This window comes from Aedes aegypti, chromosome 1 (genome assembly GCF_002204515.2).
Source record: "Aedes aegypti strain LVP_AGWG chromosome 1, AaegL5.0 Primary Assembly, whole genome shotgun sequence".
In the NCBI taxonomy this organism is placed as follows: Eukaryota; Metazoa; Arthropoda; class Insecta; order Diptera; family Culicidae; genus Aedes; species Aedes aegypti.
Genome location: NC_035107.1, coordinates 69,027,435 through 69,047,246, shown reverse-complemented (window position 1 = coordinate 69,047,246; position 19,812 = coordinate 69,027,435). Strand labels below are relative to the sequence as shown.

Here is a 19,812-nt window from a genome sequence, read left to right as displayed (position 1 = left end):
ACACCCCTTTTTACCTTTATTTTTGTAATTAAAAAAAAAAAAACTTTGAATGGTTCGACACTACAAGTGTAGACTTGCGAAAAGTTCACTTTATTCAACAAACTTTGGATGGTTCGCCACTGTAAGTGTCGGCATAAGAATAAGAGTGTTCTATGATGTTCCAACCAATCAAGTTTTTTTGTTTCTTTTCAAATAAGTAAAATATAATAACACATGCTTCCGTCCTGACAGCTGTAGGAATGTTACATTTAGGTATTTGTTCAACAAACTTTGAATGGTTCGTCACCTCAAGTGTCGGCATAATTTTCCACTACATAGAAATTGTTCATATCAAATGAAAATATTATATTTACAAAAAAGCATGTATATATCTCACAAATCATTATTTGTCATGGTCTAATCGCTTATCAAAGTGAATCCTGTGACCCAACGATCCTTCTCATTAACAAACATCCCTCCCAGTAACCTTTGTGGAGATGCAGAGGCAAACACGGTCTCCAAATAGCAAAGGTTACACACTAACATTCCTTCCCCCAATCCCACCTGACTGCAAGGACGTGGCCGGCGCCGTTATTGACCCTGTATAAATAGAGGCACTGCATTATGCACATTGAAGAAGATTATGGCCAATCCCAGCCGAACTTCTAGTTGATTCTTTGTGCATTTTCACTGACTTCGGTCAATCACGGAATAGCAACCATTGATATGTGTAGTCAGTCTAAGCTAAGCTAAGCTAAGCAACTTTTCTAAACGATTTAAGACCGTTGAAAAACTCAAATTTGGGAAATGTTTTCAATGTGGTAGCTAGCAAATATTATAAAGTTACTGTTAGGAATAGTGTTAAAATGTCGATCTCATTAAAAGAAAACGACACAAATCCTTAAAGTGGCATTTTGGACCATTTTGCCCTACACTAGATCAGCAGAACACTATCAACATCGTACTTATTCTGATGGAGAATGAAAGACATGATATGTTAGGATGTTTATCATTGCATTCTCATGCCTAGTAAAGTATGACATGGTTTGTACATGATTCCCAAAAGTTCTGGCTTATGAAAAGAACGATTGAGAATATCTGTAATGAAAATCAAATAGACCAATCCTCTATGGCATTTCTGAATGGGGTCTTAAATATATCTACGGCCAATCCTGTATATGTTCTGGGACAAATTGCCGTGAACATTCCTGGAAGCAATTCTTGAGAAGTTCCTGGAATATCCATAGATAATTATCATTTCTTACTGGTTTTTGTGGCATCATTCATAAAAATATTTAGAACAGATTAAAACGATTTTTCGAAAGATTGTTATTTTTGAATTATTCATGAATTTCCAGCGAAACATTTGTTGGAATTTCTGCGCGATGAAGCATTTTTCAAGCATCTTCAGTTTCTCCTGAAAACTTTTGCGATTAGTCCGGTCACTTCGGTGCAAATAAAAAAAACAAATTCACAGTTTTTTGCTGTTGAAATTCTTCTAGATATTCTCCCAGAAATCCTTTCAGCGATTTTTCAAAGATTGCTTAGAAGAATTTTTCCAGAATTTGCTTCAGGAAATCAATGAAGACTCCAAAGTTAAAGCTACTACCTCCAGTATTTTCCTCAGGTATTTTGAGTTTGATGATGGGTTTTTAACTATCCTAGAATGTCCATCATATATTTACCACTAATCTTTAAACAGAACTTGTTAGTCTTCAAGAATTTCTTGCAAGAATTGGATGTGGATTCCTTCAAAATTTCATTCACGTTTCTTTCATAAAATCTAAATTTTCTTGAGGAGTTCTTCGAACAAATTAATATTTTCTCTAGGAATTTTTTCAGTATTTCATCCAAGTATTACTCCTACTTAAAAATACCCCATGCAATCTGCTAGAGTTCATTTAAGTCTTCACAACAGTTTATACTACAGCAATTTTTACAATAATTCCTTCGATTATTCCACAAATTTCTATAGTGTTTCTGTCCAATGCTATTCCAGATTTTTTTTTGATCCTGCGGAATACTATCCCGAGATTCGATTGATTTTTTTTCTTAGGCCGGAACAAATTTGAAATTTTACTTTTGTCTCCCCCCCCCCCTTCAAAATTTTCAAAAAGTCAGAAGGGGAAAATAAATAAAATATCTTATTTTCAGTGTAGGTTTCCATTATTCTTCGTGTTTTTAGCTAGCTTTGTAATTCGTCTTTACTGTATTATATGAGATAACAGGTGTTATTGGATTACAAGTCCTCAATTTGTTTATTTTACTGTAACAGTGTGGCCTATGAAAATAGTTTTTTTTATGATTTTCGTGAATTCTTCTTCTTGGCATTACGTCCCTACTGGGGCAGAGCCTGCTTCTCAGCTCAGTGTCCTTATGAACACTTTCACAGTTATTAACTTATTTGCCAAAGTTACCATTTTCTCATTCGTATATTATGTGGCAGGTACGATGACACTTAATGCCCAGGAAAGTCAAAATTAAAAAAATTGAAAATTCAATCTCCTATAACTTTTTTTACAAACCTTAACATAAAAATAGAGTTCGGTGAAATTGTCAGCTTTCTAGGTGGCCCAAAGACGATGTTGGTTTATATGGAAATTACTATGGAGAAATGTTGAAAAATGTTCCAAGCACGTTAGTACTGGAATGTAAGTAAAAATTTATCATCCCATAGTAAAAACTCATTGTTCAAACCATAATAAAGAAGTTAGTCGAAGAGAGCAATTCAATCCGACCGATAGAAGAAAAGATATTCATGAGTTTGTTAGCTATTATTTAGCTTCACAGCCCAGCAAACATCTACAAAAATCCCAAACAAAAATTGCTCAAAACGGATTTGTTTCCTCAGCAACTTCCTTCATTAAGGCGCAAGAAAAAATGGCACAAAAGTAAAAACAAGAAAATAAAAACACACAGCTCTTTGATTTGCCAAATAAAAAGGCTGTGTGTTTTTATTTTCATCAATTTGTTGTTTTAAGAGGAGAAAACTGCTTTTTCAATTCTGACATTTGTGCGCCTTAAGACATGAAGAATAAGTTTTCCCTATGGGATGATATGTTTGTACTTACAGTGCTAACGTAATTGGAACATTTTTCAGAATTTCTGCATATTAATTTTCATATAAACCTACATCGTCTTTGGGCCACCTTCAAATCACCACCTAGAAAGCTGAAAATTTCACAGAATGCTATTTTATGGTGAAGATTATAAGGAAGATATGAGAGATTGGATTTTAAAACATTTTTAAAATTGGAATCGCCCTAATGTTACATACATGTTGAACCATATTGATACAATCTAAATATGATGTTTAGTTGCAAAAAAGTGCAAAATTTTCGTAGTCTTCTTGAAATTGTTAATAGCTAGAGTGCAATTTGAAAGCCGTTTTATGAAAAATGTTATACGATCGATGTTACGAACAATAAAAAAATGTCGTGTTTATTATTCAAACATTTTGATTAGATGGATATTTGTAGCAAAACATTGTTTTTCACCATATGAGAATAAAAAATGATGAATTTCCCTGAATTTCCATTTTATTATTTTTTGTCCCCCCCTCGACACATTTTGATGGAAGGTGACAAAAGAAGATTTTAAGATTTGTTCCGGCCTTATTATCTCAGCAAATTTTCTAGAAAACCTTCTAACACATGAGTTATTTTAGAGATCCTCGTTCTTTTATATCCTGTAAATAAAGAATAAAATAATATGTTAATCAGTTCACAGTTCGGGAAGTCTCACTTCAGTGCCAACTGCAGCCAGTACTTATGGCTCAGAAATACCGTAGGTACGAACAGATAAAAGGTCAACGTCAAAAGGTAGAATAATTAATATCACTTGAGATGAGGAGTTTATTTTAGAAATATCTCGTCGATTTATTTTTCAGAAAAAATTTCTTGGCATTTCCCCGGAGACATTTCTGGAAGAATTCTTGAAACAAAAAAAAAGAATGTTTTGACCGGGAATCTTGGAGGATGTCCCAGGGAAAACGATTGATAAATCACTGGTTAAAATCTTGGAGGAGTTATAACTTTTTAGAAAAAATTGGATGAGTTATAACTTTCTAGAAAAAAATGATACAGGCTGGCATGAAAACAAGGGGTGAGATGCAAAGGGATGCCGGTGACAAAAACCTTGTTTTGTAACAATCTTCTTTGAAGTTTTTTCAGCATTTTTTTTATTCTATACTAATTGTATGGGAGTCAAAAAAAAAAAACAAACGGGTCTTCCAAGAATCATGTTATTTTTTAGTTGGACAGAAAAGTCACCTGAAAATATCGTTAGAACGCTTGGAAACAAAAGAATTTTCTAAACTCAACTGAAAACGACCAAAATGTCACTTACACTGCGTTGTGTTTGAGCCTCTCAAATATAGTAACTTTCAATTTCCAACCCAGGGTTAAAATTTTCTTCTTTTCACTGCGTATAAAATGTTTGCTAAAGTTTGTCCTACCCATGGTTTTGAACGTGGACGCGCCTCTGCGTTATTCCATAAGAAAATCATACGTTTCGTTTCTTCAGTGTACTTTGTTGGAAAAAACGTGCTATCTGAGTAATAAACTCTGTAACAATGCTGATGTAATCCACTGGTCGGGAAAGACTGCTTATTTTCTAACGTTATGCTTATTTTTTATTTGGTGATAACTTTTGAGAATCAATAGTTTTTAAAACAACAAAATCTCCCTCTTCATAACTGGTTGTTTTTGTTCTCTTTCTATCAGTTATTTTCTGAAGGCCATTAGTGCTGTAAAAGGAAAACGTGTGACATTGTGCCTTCGGTCCTGTAACCAAAGAAGAGTTTCGGCCATTGGGATTTGGATGACGAGAAGATTGCGGATGTTGCAGGCAATTTGGTGAGTTTGTTCCATTTTACCATGGCAAAAGTTCCGCGGGCGGTTTTTTTTTCGCGTTTTTGATTACGGAATGCATTTGCATGGTCGGAATCCATTTTTATTCAGTTCACGCGTTTTGGCAAGATGCAAAAAAAATCGACTTTGGGTATAGTGTCATTCGACTGTATTGCTTGCTGGTATCGTGATCAATCGTGTTCGTGTTCGAGGGCGGAAGACGTAATCAATGATGGATCAGTCGCTTGTCGCAAAGTTGGCCATGCGTGCATTTTTTTTAATTTTTTTTTTATTGCTCGGTTTATGCGTTGTAGACAGCCGCTTGTTTATTGTGATTTAGACAGGATTGTACAATCTTTTTTTTTGCATATATCCGATGACCCTGGAGGGGGGAAAATATTGTTTATACTTCAAATAAAGAATTGTTATTCTCTTTTGATTGTCGGCATTCGAAAGATTAAATTTAAAACCATTAAACATCAAATGCTCTGTGTCTATCGCCAGCTTTTCAGGCGAATCCTGACCAAATACCTTTCCTCACCCCAACTCCGTAGCACTTAAGTGATTTAATTATGAGGGTGTCGCTGAGTCGGTGGCCTCTCATTAAGTAAGTGCTATATCAACGTTTCCTCCCCCTACCCCATGTTACGGTAAAGATGGGCGTGGCCGGGAATAGCAATATTCATGGTTTTGGCACTCTTGTTCAAGATTGGATCAAGGAATGCTCCCCATCCTTGTTCTTGAAAGCAGTCTGAATGAGATTATCAAAAAGAAACATGAATGTTACTAGTATCCAATCTACGAAGTATACCGTAATTACGCTAACGCTTTCTATAAGCTATTTTCTTGTTATAAATTTGCATTTTCAAACTGTTTTGTTGAGTTTTTGCCGTTTTACTAAAATATTTTCGTTTCCACTCGATGGTTGTCATTTCCAAAGACATGTTTCTAAGTTAAAATTATCATTATCTAATCCATTTTGTAATTGACCAAATAATAAAATACTAAGGTAATTTCAAACTGATTATTAAACATGTTATTGAGCATGATCATAGATGACCATCATCTAATGACATAGATGAAGATTGTGTTGTGTTTTGATGTTACGGTCGTTAGATAAAGAAAATAATGTTTGCGATATTCATTAATTTTGGAGACCGAGTGCATCTCTGCATCTCCATGATTCTCACAGGCATCTTTCAGTAGGAAAGGTTCATAAGTTACATCATATAATTTTAATAGATAACCCTTCGTCAGTATCTAGAGAAAACATCGACACTTGTAGTATCGAACATTTGAAAGTATTTTTTTAATTACAAAAACAAATGTAAAGGTTTTTTAAAGTGTTTTTTTTTAATTTGTTATGTAAAATATGATTAAGAATATATCGACACTTGGAGCTCCACACTCATTCGTTTCGTTGCCCGATTGAAAGCAACGAACAAGAAAGGTGAAATGAAAAAGTAAGAATTTCGTTTCAATTTATGTCATCAAATTTTAACATTTTTTTTTTTTGCAATAGTAATGTATGCACTTTGTTGGGTAATGAAATCAGACAGATAAACTACATGGGCCATCACATCGTTCATTTACATTTATCGGCTCCTAATAACAGAGACTACCGGTTGAAAGACAAGCTCGCTGCGGTGAGGCTCTGATTCATGGCGATGCACAAGCAGCACGAAAGAAAGTAGAGAATACGCTTGCGGTTTGGAAAGGAGGGAAGGTTTGTCGGTTTGGAACGAAGCAGTAGAGTTTTAACTGAAAGGCAAGCTTGAGTCAGTCAGCTGGGGACTGAAAATGCTTCCAATGAAATGAAATTACAAGACCCTGCTTAAATGTATGACTTATTTGAAATAGAAGCATGAAAAGAGCTCACCAATTGATTCTCCTTTGTCGATAGGGCAATCACCTTCAGTTTCGTCACCAGCATTGCGTAGAAAAACGCGAGAACCAAAACAAAAAACGCTCAGGCTGTGAAAACAGAGACACTGCTTGATTGGGATTCTGAATCACACTCTGATTTATTAAACGTGCTATTGAAAATAAACTCTATTATTGGCAATAGCTTGACCCAACTACAATGAATTTCATTACTTAGTTTGGGCAACATTGGAGTCAATGTTTTATTCATTCTTTCAACCTGACCATTTCCTTGTGGAGTACGAATTGCTGTTTTAATATGCTCAATACAACTGAAATTTAGTTTTAATTTGTTTACAGGCATATCGGTCTATTTTGCTCGAAGTAAGAGGGAGCATGGAGAAGAAAGCAATGAATACTAGAAGGATAGGTACCGTAAGGGAACGGCGAGAGAAACTGGATTAAATGTTGAAGAGAGCATACCACATAGACAGTTTCATAAAAATCAAAATTTCTGGGATTCAACCAGTCACCCCCTAGTCCTAGTTGAAATACTAAAACAAACTACCAGACAAATTTTCATCCAATTTGGAGAAGATTAGGAGGTGCCTCAAGTCGAATTTGTGTTTTTCGGCCATTTGTTTATATTCAAAAAATTCTAACGAAAATTTGGAAAAACGAAAATCAAAATAAATACCACTAGTTGAACATATTATTAATACTTTACAACTTTTGAGAACACTGTATGCCGATTAGAGATGGTTTTCACCTCATAAAATTGATTTCTGTTCATTAAAGTACCTGTAAAACATACATTTCTCTACAGTTTTTGTTCTACAAGATTCTTAACCTCATGCCTAATCATAAAAGTTCAACCGTAGTACCATTCCTTTGTCATTTCTGAACAATATTGTAATACATCATTTTTGTATCCGAATTACAGATAAATTGTAAAAAATCGTCGGAAATACGACATTCCTCATTCCCCTGCATTTAGAGCTGCTGCTATATGGCGCAATGGGGCTCTGCACTGTTTTGATTTTGCCCGGGATTTTGACATTTACTGGCCTTGTTGTTTACAAATTCTGTGAAGGGGTAAAAAGGAGAGAAAGAGTTTTGTGCAGAGCCCCATGGGGCTTGTTGTTTACTTATTTCTTGGCAGAGTGAAAGAGAGAGATTGATTTTTGTGCAGAGCCCCATTGCTGACATGTTACAAAATTGAACATAGTAGCTTTGCTTTTTCAATGATGGATGATGATTGAAGAAAACATCTACCAAATGTCATCAACGCAGTCGTGTTTCAAACAACATTCGCATTTGATGCCAAGCAATTACATATATGATATAGCTCCGAGGTCAAGCTTCTCGACTACCGATCTTGAAGATCGTTGATATGTTGCATTCTTTGGTGGATTAGATGACAAAAAGTTTGATGAATCATACTTTAAAATTCATGTAAACATCAATGAAACCAGTGTGTTATACAACTTTGGCAACATGTAGCTAAAAATGTTGACGTGCTGGAACATTTCTAAGAAGGGCATCAGATTCAGCAACCCTAATTTTTGCTATGCTGTGTAATCACTGTTTCAGGTAAACCTTTGGGGAAACTGAATAGGCTTTATGGCAATGAGGATAAGACATTGAAGGCAATTCGAAGGAAAAAAAACACGAGAATTCATGCAAATTTGACAATAAATGCTAGTTCTACATACTTTTTGCGCAAAGCTCTTATTTTTTTTCTATAACCGTACTTTTAAGTGAGTCCATCATACTTGTGAAACATTTTAAGCGTCTTTTCGTCTTGTTCACATTGTATTTCATCAATATTTCTCATCTGTGAACAGTTTTGCAATCATATTCTCAAAAACAAGTTATTTCAGTAATAACGCAATATCACCCCATCTATAGGGTGAGACTGGAGCATTTTTTATTCACTTGTTGTGCCTTGGTGAATAAATATTATTCTTTAATTTTTTGGACAGTTGTTAATTTACCATCAAAGAACATGCACACCAAATTTGAAGTTTATTGGAGTTAAATTGCGATAATTTTTCAATAAACAATTCGTGCATATCCTTTTTTGACCCAGTCTTACCCCCAACGACGGTACATAGATATTTAATGGAAAAAAATAGATGAAGAGTTACGTAAATCTACATAATGTTAACTGCAAAAACAGATTGAAAAAATGTTTGTTTGATTCAGCTTGTTCCTTACGCATGGTTAGTGGCAGATTTTTCAGAGATTTTTTTTGCATTTAATCTCGGAATGGGTATCACTTCTGGTACTTCACTTGGTACCCAAGTTTGACAGACCACAGTATACTTTCCACAAAACTCTAGATTTTGATTCATTAACTTATGTGCCATACATTTTGAGCATCTGCTTCGAACATGGAGGTCTTTATTTCGTCTTTTGTTCTTTTGTTGAACGTGAACATAAACGATAATGATCGTAAATGATACTGATGATTTACTCAAGGATTTGCTAGATTAAATTGCGGTATTTTAATGCCCAACTGTAAACTATTTGATGTTGATTTTGATTGCCATCAGAATCAACCTTCTATAGTAGCTGTTCTTAAATTTGAGTCATTTTTTTTTTGTTAATTCACTAGTTCCATTTTCGTCTATTATGCATCTGCTTAGATTTGATTAATATTCCGTGCACTAGAAGCTAAATAATAGATCGTTGATTTTTTATGGTAGTCGTTAAGTTAAGGACGATGTGTTTCTATTGTTTGTTGATTGGATATCTAAATGTCCATTTGATCATCAAACTAACTGATTCTCCAAGGTTACCATAAACCTTCCACAGAACAAACTTCCTCCGTTTGAAATCACTCTAGAACCGAATCTACTTTGTTCGTTATAAACTGCCTTACATCTCCGTTTCAGTTCTCACATTCCAGAATCGCTCATCGCTATAAATGAGCCGTCGCATTTTTTTAGATTCCATATCAACAACCTCTTCCACTGCATTCAGCTTCAATCGGCATTTCTCGATTAGTTACGATTGCGGTGCTTTGTCTGGAGCGGTTGTGGCATTGCAAACACACCGATTACAACACTATTCACATTTTGAGTCTCACAGATTACCTCAAACTGAAAATCCATAAAATATTGCACCACACTCACTAAAACCGTTTACCACGCGTTCCGCGCGCCAATCAAAAATTAAATCTCCATTTTTCCCGCCAACTCAATAAAATAATTTCCCGCTCGATTTACGATTTGTACCCTGCAACGAAACGCAACCTACCTTTCGGCGCTCCATTTGGCCAAATTGTTGTGGTTGATGTCTTTGAGCGGTTTCGGTTCCATCATCGCCGCCGCCATCGAATGGGCCAGCAGCAAATCCGGCGGCGGTGGTTTCCTCCGCAAATCTGTGGCACTGCCTCCGGGCGTTCCCCGCAAATTATTGCGGATTACGTCGTTGTTGTTGTTCCCGCGGCTGATTGTGGTCTTGTTGTTGGGGGACCGCAGATCACCGGTACTGGCCGCTAAACTGTTGCTGCTATCACTACTTGCACTTTTACCGTCCACTCCGTGATTATTCAAACGTTTTCCCGATACAACTGACGAGGACGACGACGTGAGCTTCTTCCCGCCTCCGAACATACTGTTGATCCGACACACCTCAACGGACTGATGCATTCTGGCCAGATTGGTGTGCAGTCGGAAGTTGCTGTTGAACAGCTCGTCGTCCCGCGCCTTTCCCGCTTCCTTGGTTAATCGCTCCTTCGTGGTTTCACCAGAGTTAACCGTTGTCGTTGATCTGCTTTTCACTGAGTTGTTTTCCATAGATTCTGCTGAGGTCGGGGAGTGAGGAGGGTCGGGAGCGGTCGTCGCTTTGATCCCCGACGATGAAGGGTCCCCTCGGCCTCTCGTGCTACCGTTGCCACGTGCTGATGATGGGTTTGATGCTAAGGCTGCGGCGGCTGCGACTGGCTTTTCATCGTTTTCCCTGTGTACGAAAGAGGAGAAAGTGAGAGAGGAAAATGAACCGCGAGATAAATATAGAATTTTTCCAGATTATGGGTTTTCACTAGCGATTAAACAAAGCGTGGTATGGTATCTGGGTGTCTGGCGAGGGAAGGGCATTCTGTGGCGTTTACTTATTTAGGAAGTAAAAGCAGTGGTGCCGTTCGCTCATATTGCTGTAGGGAGCCTGTTTTTAACATTCCATGAGAAAATTGTTTGTGGTGGAAAAACTAGTAGAGTAAGGTGGGGCAAAAGTTCGACCTTAGTGGTATAATCTAAGTTTCCAGGAAAACAAGAGCAGTTGAAACAAAATAAATACCGTACAGTGAACCTTCAACATATTGGCTATAATTTTGCTGAACATCTTTGTGTCAAAATATTTACCCATTTTTGGTTATAACTGTTTCAAAATTGATTGTCTTAAACGAACTTTTGCCCCACCGGTGGGGCAAGAGTTCGAATCTAGTGTGGGGCAAAAGTTCGTTGACTAAAACACTGAATATTGATACTTTTATGACAGGCATACTTTATACCAGCCGTAAACTTATGTTTGCCGGAAAATACACACTAAATTTTCATCAAAAAATTGCCCAAGATAGGATTAAGTTTAATATACCCAAAAATAGCAGTTTTTCGCAAAACTAAGTGAAAATGTAAAATTTTGGTAACATTTTTCGCACGATCAGGCAAATTTCGCTAAATTTGAAGTTAATATGTGGATTTTGGGTAATTTGATTTTTTTTCCGTGATTTTATACATGGGTCGAACTTTTGCCCCACTATGGGCCAAAAATTGCTTCCAAGCATTTATGCAAAAACTAATACACCTCAAAGCATCCTTATGATAGGCATAGAAACGCCTTTACATAAAATATTGAAAAAGATTTAATCTTTATTTGGTTCCGTGAAACGAAAGTGTGACCAAAAATTACAATATTCACGTCAAAAAACAACAAATAGCCATAACTTTTCCAAATCTTAACCGATTTTTATGATATTTGGAGTGAAAGTCTTCTACTTGAATAGCATTCGAACCACAATGACATTTATTAGTTTAGTTTTGAATTGAGTTTCAAATCTTAAAAAGAAACTTTTACCCCACTCGAACTTCTGCCCCACTTTACTCTATTTCATTTCTTTGCCTAATGATAACGTCCGATGCTACAAAGCAGAAGGTATATCACGGCGTGTATATGGAAAAGGTTTATCACAAAAAAATAGGCATCGTTAAATCATTCACCATTCGAAAATATTGGTTTTTAGCTTTCATTTGAGGTGTTCCCCAAAAAAATCCACCGAGGGATCCCAAACATTTTTTTTTTATTTAAAATTTTTGTTCTTTAGAGTACATAATTTTCAAATGTAATCATTGCAAAAGACAGCTTCATTTGATAAAAGTTTTATTTCCATATAAAAGTTCATAAAACAAATATATATACATACCTATTGAGTTTCATTTTGTAAAAAACAAAACTGTCCTATGTGATTTTGAGGATTTATTGAGCTATAGGACACTTATTCGATTAGATATGTTGTAAGTTAGACTGTTCACTTATTTATACTGTGGAAGTATATCTAACCAAGCACTGTTTCTTTTCATGGTTAGAATACATTAAATTTATTCTTCTTCTGTCTGGCATTACACCTCTGCTGGGACATAGCCTGCTTCCCAGCTTAGAGTTCGTAAAGTACTTAGTTATTGATTAAGAATTTTCTTTGCCAATCAACCGTTAAAGATTAAAAGTAGAATGGATCAACATTACAACGGCCTACGAAAGTAAATGGAATATGCTTAAACGCCCTGTTACCACAGCCTTAGCAAAAAGCATAAAAAATCCTCATTAAGAATATTATCCAGGCACCCGGAGTAAGTGACACAACACAGACTTTTTTAATATATAGTATTGAAGTTATTTTGATGTTTTTAGCTTTTAGCTTTAATAAAAATATAGTGGACGATTTTTCCTGTTAAATCAAATTATAAAAATAATTCCATCTTGAAAGTAGTTTTCTGACAAGCAGAACAACAATAATACAATTTTTACAATTACTTCAGTAATTAAAATACGTAAGTAGCTTACAAACAAGAAAGTTTTACCATTTTATACTCCTTTAGATTGATATCATATTCATATAATATATGTTTTCAACATGAAATATGGTTAATTATGTGTTTATTGGCAACGGTAAGTATTATGAGGAAAAATAAAAAGTTAAATTTCATGTGCCCACTTGCCCCGTAGAGTTGAGTAACTGCAATTCACAGTAGATTTTTATGACTTTATTCTAAGGATTTCAATATCTCGAAAAGATACCTTCCCATTCGTGCGGACATCAGCGAATACAGGGTGCAACTTTTGCAATTTTTTGGCTATTTCATGAAAGCAACATCATTCAAGTGGCTGCATTTATTGGTCGTAGCAAAATGAGCTCCATACAGCATGCATTTTACATTACCTTTTGGAGCTTTTTTGGAGGTTTTGCGATGATAGCGACTCAAGAGTCTGCCTTGAGCTCTGCCTCTGTTTTTACAGTAGCTCCATAAACTGAAGTCAGGAGGAGTCAAATTAGGATCTCCAAATTCAAATCATGTGTCTTTTTTTTATGTCAGATGTCCATGGAATTTCCGTTGCAGAGACATAATGAACAAACTTCCAAAGATATCGAATTTATCGACTGTTTCGTACTGTTTGAAAAAAAAAAAAAATACTCAATGATTCTTTTGGTCTAGTCCAAACTGTTAGCATAGAATAGAATTTTCTGTTCCTCAAATGTGGCATTTTTGCTTATTTATGAAGCCAGATTGTGCCTGTTGACCACGATATTTTCAAGGATATAACAGTTGAGTTAACACAACTGCAATACTATTTTCAATTCAAATAGTCACTATTTTGGCATGTTGTTTTTTATATCATATTAATTGTGGAAAATATAACAATATTAACCCAGCAGCAAGTGATATTGATTTGTAAAAATAGTTCAAAAGAGCTCTATTTCGTATCAATCGTTTGGCAGCGTCCATTTATTAAGTAACGCTAAAATCGGAAAATTTTGACCACCTCACCCCATCCCCCTCCGAAACGTTTTTTGTATGGAAAAATTAAACGCTATTCCCCCCTCCCCCTAGAGCGTTACGTAGTTTGTGGAATTTTCAGGATGGTTGATTAGATTTCATCGGTCGAGTATATTTTTCTTACACACAACCCAAGTAACCACAAGCATTAATGTATAACCGTATTTTAACTTTAATTCAACGAGTGCAATGCATCATTGCTTTTATTCTGCAATATGCGTGCAATAATGCTTTAATTCCATTTTATGAATGCACTTCACCCTCAATTGAACTATCACGAAATTTGTAGAGTGCAGAGAAACGGATCATCTCAACGTATTTGGTGCACTTGTTCCTTGAACCACAAGGAATAAGTGCACTAAAAACATTATCATGATTCGACGTATCCGACGAGTGAAATCGACAATATTTGCCACCGGCAGCGAAAGGGTGCTGCTTGAAGTTGTACAATTTTCCCGGCCAAGACATGCAGCATTCATGGTCCGGAGGATAGGCGCGGCGAGTCATCGAAAACATCTCACTTAATTTGGGTTCGAATCCCACTAATCACAAAAAAATAGACAGACAAATAAGCAACGCTGACCTGACATCCAACGAACAAAAGAGTACAATAATATTTTTGTGTTTCTATTTTGGGTCTTAAATTAATGGTTTCCTTTGAGCATTAAATACACTTTGGCTAAAGCTTTTATACGGTTCAGACCGTAACTATACTTTAGCAATTGCCAACATAGAGCTAGGAATTGTAGCCGTATTTACATTTTAATAGCGCCCTTTTCCACTTTAATACTGCATTAATGAGACATGTAATGCAGTATGACTTTATATGCCATATTTTATAGTAGCATATAAAGTGATATTGATGCAACTATATACAGCTGTACGGTTACTTGGGTAGTAGCTATGATTTGACCATAAAAATATCAGGATAAAAAAAGAAATTCGAAATAATGCATTTTCTAGTAAGTTCGTCACGAAATTTGTTTACCGTGAGCGGAAATAGGAACTCTTAGATGCAGTAACAAATGCAATTAAATATTTTTTGATGAAAGTATTTTAGATTATTTTTAATTTGCCGCTGATTACCTATACTTGGAGCTACATTGTTACATAAAAATAGTATTGATCGATTCAATAGTTATTTTATGATAAACATTTGAACACATTACTCCCCTTAAATGAGCGGAATCTGGTGCACTGATGGTAATAATAAATCTCCGAGCTGTTTAGTGGAATACCTATAAGGCAGCGTCCATGAAAGACATAGAAGTTTTTGGCTCATTTTCAACAATAGCCCCGTCCCTCATCGTTACCTATTTTTTCTTATCTAATACATGGGTCATCACAAATTCCAAGTCTCCCCCTCCCCAAACCCTCCCCCCCCCCCCCAAAATGCTACGTTATTTATGAATGTTCCCAAAGTAACTAAATGAATACCGAATTCAGTTCTAAACCATTTAATTCCAATAGAGTTTGAAACTTGCGACGATCGACGCGCCATATTTCATATAACGGAGGGTATTAGAACTAACTTGGAGGTGATGATCTCGTAATTTGGAGGTTAAAATCACTTCCAAACACTAGCGATTTTGCAGTGGGATGTTGACGTTTGATCACGAATAGAATAGAGTATGAGAAAAGTAATAAGTGCAAAAGTGACGTGCTGCCGGAAAGTAAATAAATTTATAAAAAATTGTAATAACGATCTAATGTGGGCTTCGTAGCCGTGCGGTTAGTGTTACCGAGACATTTAGCCGCATCGTGCTACGGAGTGTGGGTTCGATTCCCGTCTCAGGCTGAAAAACTTTTCCAAAGAAATGTTTTCCGACTGTGCCACTGGGCGTTGCATGCTAGTCCGTTGTCTAGTGTGGTGCTTCCTTCAAAGGGCAAATAGCCCACTGGAAGCATTAACGTGTGATGTCTTTTTTTTTAATTAGTTACATTCAATATTATATTTGAGGTAAATCTATTTCGTTCGTGTATATCTATTAAATAATTGAATTTCTAATACAGTCAACTCTCCCTTACTCAATATTGAAGGGACAATCGAGTTAGGGAGGTATCGAGTTACAGAACACAAAACCAATGGAACTGCGATCCAAGGGACCATCGAGTTAGCCATGAAAATCAACTTTTACTATGGTTCTCTAACTCGATATCGAGATACAGAATATCGAGTAAGGGAGAGTTAACTGTACTTCAGATTAGTGAACTAGTTGATGCCTTTATTCGTCATCAAACGTCAACATCCCACCGCAAAATCGCTAGTGTTTGGAGGGGATTTTAACCTCTAGATTGCCAAATAACCTCCAAATCATCACCTCCAAGTTAGTTCTAATACCCTCCGTTATATGAAACATGTTGGCGCGTCGATCGTCGCAAGTTTATCGTTAAACAGTCAATAACCTTTAATCAATTGAACTCGTTTCTGTGGACTGTCGGATAGATTTTGATTTACAACTACAATATAATCAATTTGAATTTAGTATAGAGATTATTATTCTAATAAGAACATGTAATAAAATGTCATCTTTGAATAGTAGGGTGCGGCTTATTTTTCAAAAGTTCTCAAAACCAAAAATTCGTATGCTCTACTAAATTCTAATCACATTAAAAGAGAAACCTCAAAATCTGAGCCAAAAATATTAAAATTTAGAGGTGGCGCAAGCGTTTTGAAGGTAAATTTTCAGGTTATGAAAAATGACCTTCAGTGAACTAAACATAACTTTGTTATTTTTCAACCGATTTTGAAACTTTTAGCATTGATACCTTCAAAATTAAATTTATGAAAACTCTATGGAACATCAAATTTGTCTAAAATCACAAATAGTTTTAGTTACAAGTAATTTATTCAAAATTTTTCCTCATTTTTCTAAAAAATTCAACTTTGTTTGACCATAACTTCATGATTACTCAACCGATTCCAAATCTTTTTACATTATTTTGAAGCTAATTTAATTGGTTTCAAACCTTTCATACATCACATTTCACTAAAAAAATGTCTTGACCAAGTTATTCAGCAAAAACTGAACAAAAACATGATTTTTTAACGAAAAATGCCACTTTTTTCAATTTTTTGCCAGTTAAATATTATCTTCAAAGCTGAAAGTGTTTTTCTCATTTGTTTAACCTTTGTGAATGACTTTACAACATTTTTTAAATAATTCTGCAACAAAAATATTTTTGCGTATGTAAAAATATATATGCACCATTCAACGCGTATTTAAAGCAAGATGCTTTTTAAATTTAAGTTTGATTGAAAAAAATCAATTTCCGGCGAAAAAACTTAAATAATCAATAAAAATTTGATTTTTTCATTGAAAAATCATGTTTTTGGGTAGTTTTTGTTGAATAACTAAGTCAAAACCATTTTTTAGAAAAATGTGTTGTATAAACAATTTAAAAACAAATAAATTTGCTTCAAAAACATAAAAAAAGATTCGGAATCGATTTAGTAATTATGAAGTTACGATCAAACAAAAATGATTTTTTTAGTAAAATGAGGAAAAATTTGAATAAAAGTATTTTTAACTAAGACTAGTTTTAATTTTATACAAATTCGATGTTCTACAAAGTTTTTAAAAATTTAATTTTAAAGGTATTAATGCTAAAAGTTTCAAAATCGGTTGAAAAATTACAAAATTATACTTGTTTTAATTATGAATCGTGGTTTACGGCCAACCAGCCGAGTGGAAGTTTAACAACTACCGAAAAGCTAAACATTACATATAATTTGCAATTGGATTAGATGGACAAATTGATGTGAAGATTTGCGAAAAAGTTACACGTCTTCTCAGTGAGAATCGAACTCACGACTCCCCGATCTCTAGTTGGGGCGCGTTAACCACTACGCCATGAGAGGACTCATGAACGCAGAAGTTAACCTGAATTCGATTTCAGCTCAATAATCACGTGGTCCTCTTTCGCAAAGTGCACCTCTTTCGGAAGAATTAGATGCCCATCCAAACACAACGCTTTCTATATATATCCAATGCCTAGCCCGAGAGCGCATTGTTTTTTAGATATAGGAATAGCACACTACACTAGCCAGCAACTGCGCTGGCTGAGGTTTCTATTGTGTGGGCTTCCAATGGGTCGCGACGTTCTCAAACGACCGGTTACGGAACATGAGTCCGTTGCTCGATAAATACTTGTTTTAATTATGAATCGTGGTTTACGGCCAACCAGCCGAGTGGAAGTTTAACAACTACCGAAAAGCTAAACATTACATATAATTTGCAATTGGATTAGATGGACAAATTGATGTGAAGATTTGCGAAAAAGTTACACGTCTTCTCAGTGAGAATCGAACTCACGACTCCCCGATCTCTAGTTGGGGCGCGTTAACCACTACGCCATGAGAGGACTCATGAACGCAGAAGTTAACCTGAATTCGATTTCAGCTCAATAATCACGTGGTCCTCTTTCGCAAAGTGCACCTCTTTCGGAAGAATTAGATGCCCATCCAAACACAACGCTTTCTATATATATCCAATGCCTAGCCCGAGAGCGCATTGTTTTTTAGATATAGGAATAGCACACTACACTAGCCAGCAACTGCGCTGGCTGAGGTTTCTATTGTGTGGGCTTCCAATGGGTCGCGACGTTCTCAAACGACCGGTTACGGAACATGAGTCCGTTGCTCGATAAATACTTGTTTTAATTATGAATCGTGGTTTACGGCCAACCAGCCGAGTGGAAGTTTAACAACTACCGAAAAGCTAAACATTACATATAATTTGCAATTGGATTAGATGGACAAATTGATGTGAAGATTTGCGAAAAAGTTACACGTCTTCTCAGTGAGAATCGAACTCACGACTCCCCGATCTCTAGTTGGGGCGCGTTAACCACTACGCCATGAGAGGACTCATGAACGCAGAAGTTAACCTGAATTCGATTTCAGCTCAATAATCACGTGGTCCTCTTTCGCAAAGTGCACCTCTTTCGGAAGAATTAGATGCCCATCCAAACACAACGCTTTCTATATATATCCAATGCCTAGCCCGAGAGCGCATTGTTTTTTAGATATAGGAATAGCACACTACACTAGCCAGCAACTGCGCTGGCTGAGGTTTCTATTGTGTGGGCTTCCAATGGGTCCCATTGGAAGCCCACACAATAGAAACCTCAGCCAGCGCAGTTGCTGGCTAGTGTAGTGTGCTATTCCTATATCTAAAAAACAATGCGCTCTCGGGCTAGGCATTGGATATATATAGAAAGCGTTGTGTTTGGATGGGCATCTAATTCTTCCGAAAGAGGTGCACTTTGCGAAAGAGGACCACGTGATTATTGAGCTGAAATCGAATTCAGGTTAACTTCTGCGTTCATGAGTCCTCTCATGGCGTAGTGGTTAACGCGCCCCAACTAGAGATCGGGGAGTCGTGAGTTCGATTCTCACTGAGAAGACGTGTAACTTTTTCGCAAATCTTCACATCAATTTGTCCATCTAATCCAATTGCAAATTATATGTAATGTTTAGCTTTTCGGTAGTTGTTAAACTTCCACTCGGCTGGTTGGCCGTAAACCACGATTCATAATTAAAACAAGTATTTATCGAGCAACGGACTCATGTTCCGTAACCGGTCGTTTGAGAACGTCGCGACCCATTGGAAGCCCACACAATAGAAACCTCAGCCAGCGCAGTTGCTGGCTAGTGTAGTGTGCTATTCCTATATCTAAAAAACAATGCGCTCTCGGGCTAGGCATTGGATATATATAGAAAGCGTTGTGTTTGGATGGGCATCTAATTCTTCCGAAAGAGGTGCACTTTGCGAAAGAGGACCACGTGATTATTGAGCTGAAATCGAATTCAGGTTAACTTCTGCGTTCATGAGTCCTCTCATGGCGTAGTGGTTAACGCGCCCCAACTAGAGATCGGGGAGTCGTGAGTTCGATTCTCACTGAGAAGACGTGTAACTTTTTCGCAAATCTTCACATCAATTTGTCCATCTAATCCAATTGCAAATTATATGTAATGTTTAGCTTTTCGGTAGTTACAAAATTATGTTTATTTTACTGAAGGTCATTTTTCATAACTTGAAAATTCACCTTCAAGACGC

The 19,812-nt window shown here is 36.1% G+C and overlaps 2 protein-coding genes across 6 annotated transcripts in view; one reads left to right on the top strand and one right to left on the bottom strand.

Annotated features, from left to right (window-relative positions):
• Window positions 1–5,163, top strand: part of LOC110674773 — a 42,708-nt gene extending 37,545 nt beyond the window's left edge. The window contains exon 7 of the mRNA XM_021839072.1: window positions 4,704–5,163. The gene's annotated coding sequence lies outside the window, so the exon portion shown is untranslated. The remainder of the gene's footprint in view (window positions 1–4,703) is intronic.
• Window positions 1–19,812, bottom strand: part of LOC110674761 (hormone receptor 4-like) — a 177,062-nt gene that overhangs the window by 4,192 nt on the left and 153,058 nt on the right. For 4 of the 5 annotated variants that reach the window (XM_021839038.1, XM_021839034.1, XM_021839045.1 and 1 more), the window contains one exon: window positions 9,957–10,661. The exons of the other annotated variant lie outside the window; for it this stretch is intronic. In XM_021839038.1, coding sequence (XP_021694730.1) covers window positions 9,957–10,661 — 705 coding nt within the window. The remainder of the gene's footprint in view (window positions 1–9,956; window positions 10,662–19,812) is intronic. 5 annotated transcript variants of the gene reach the window in all.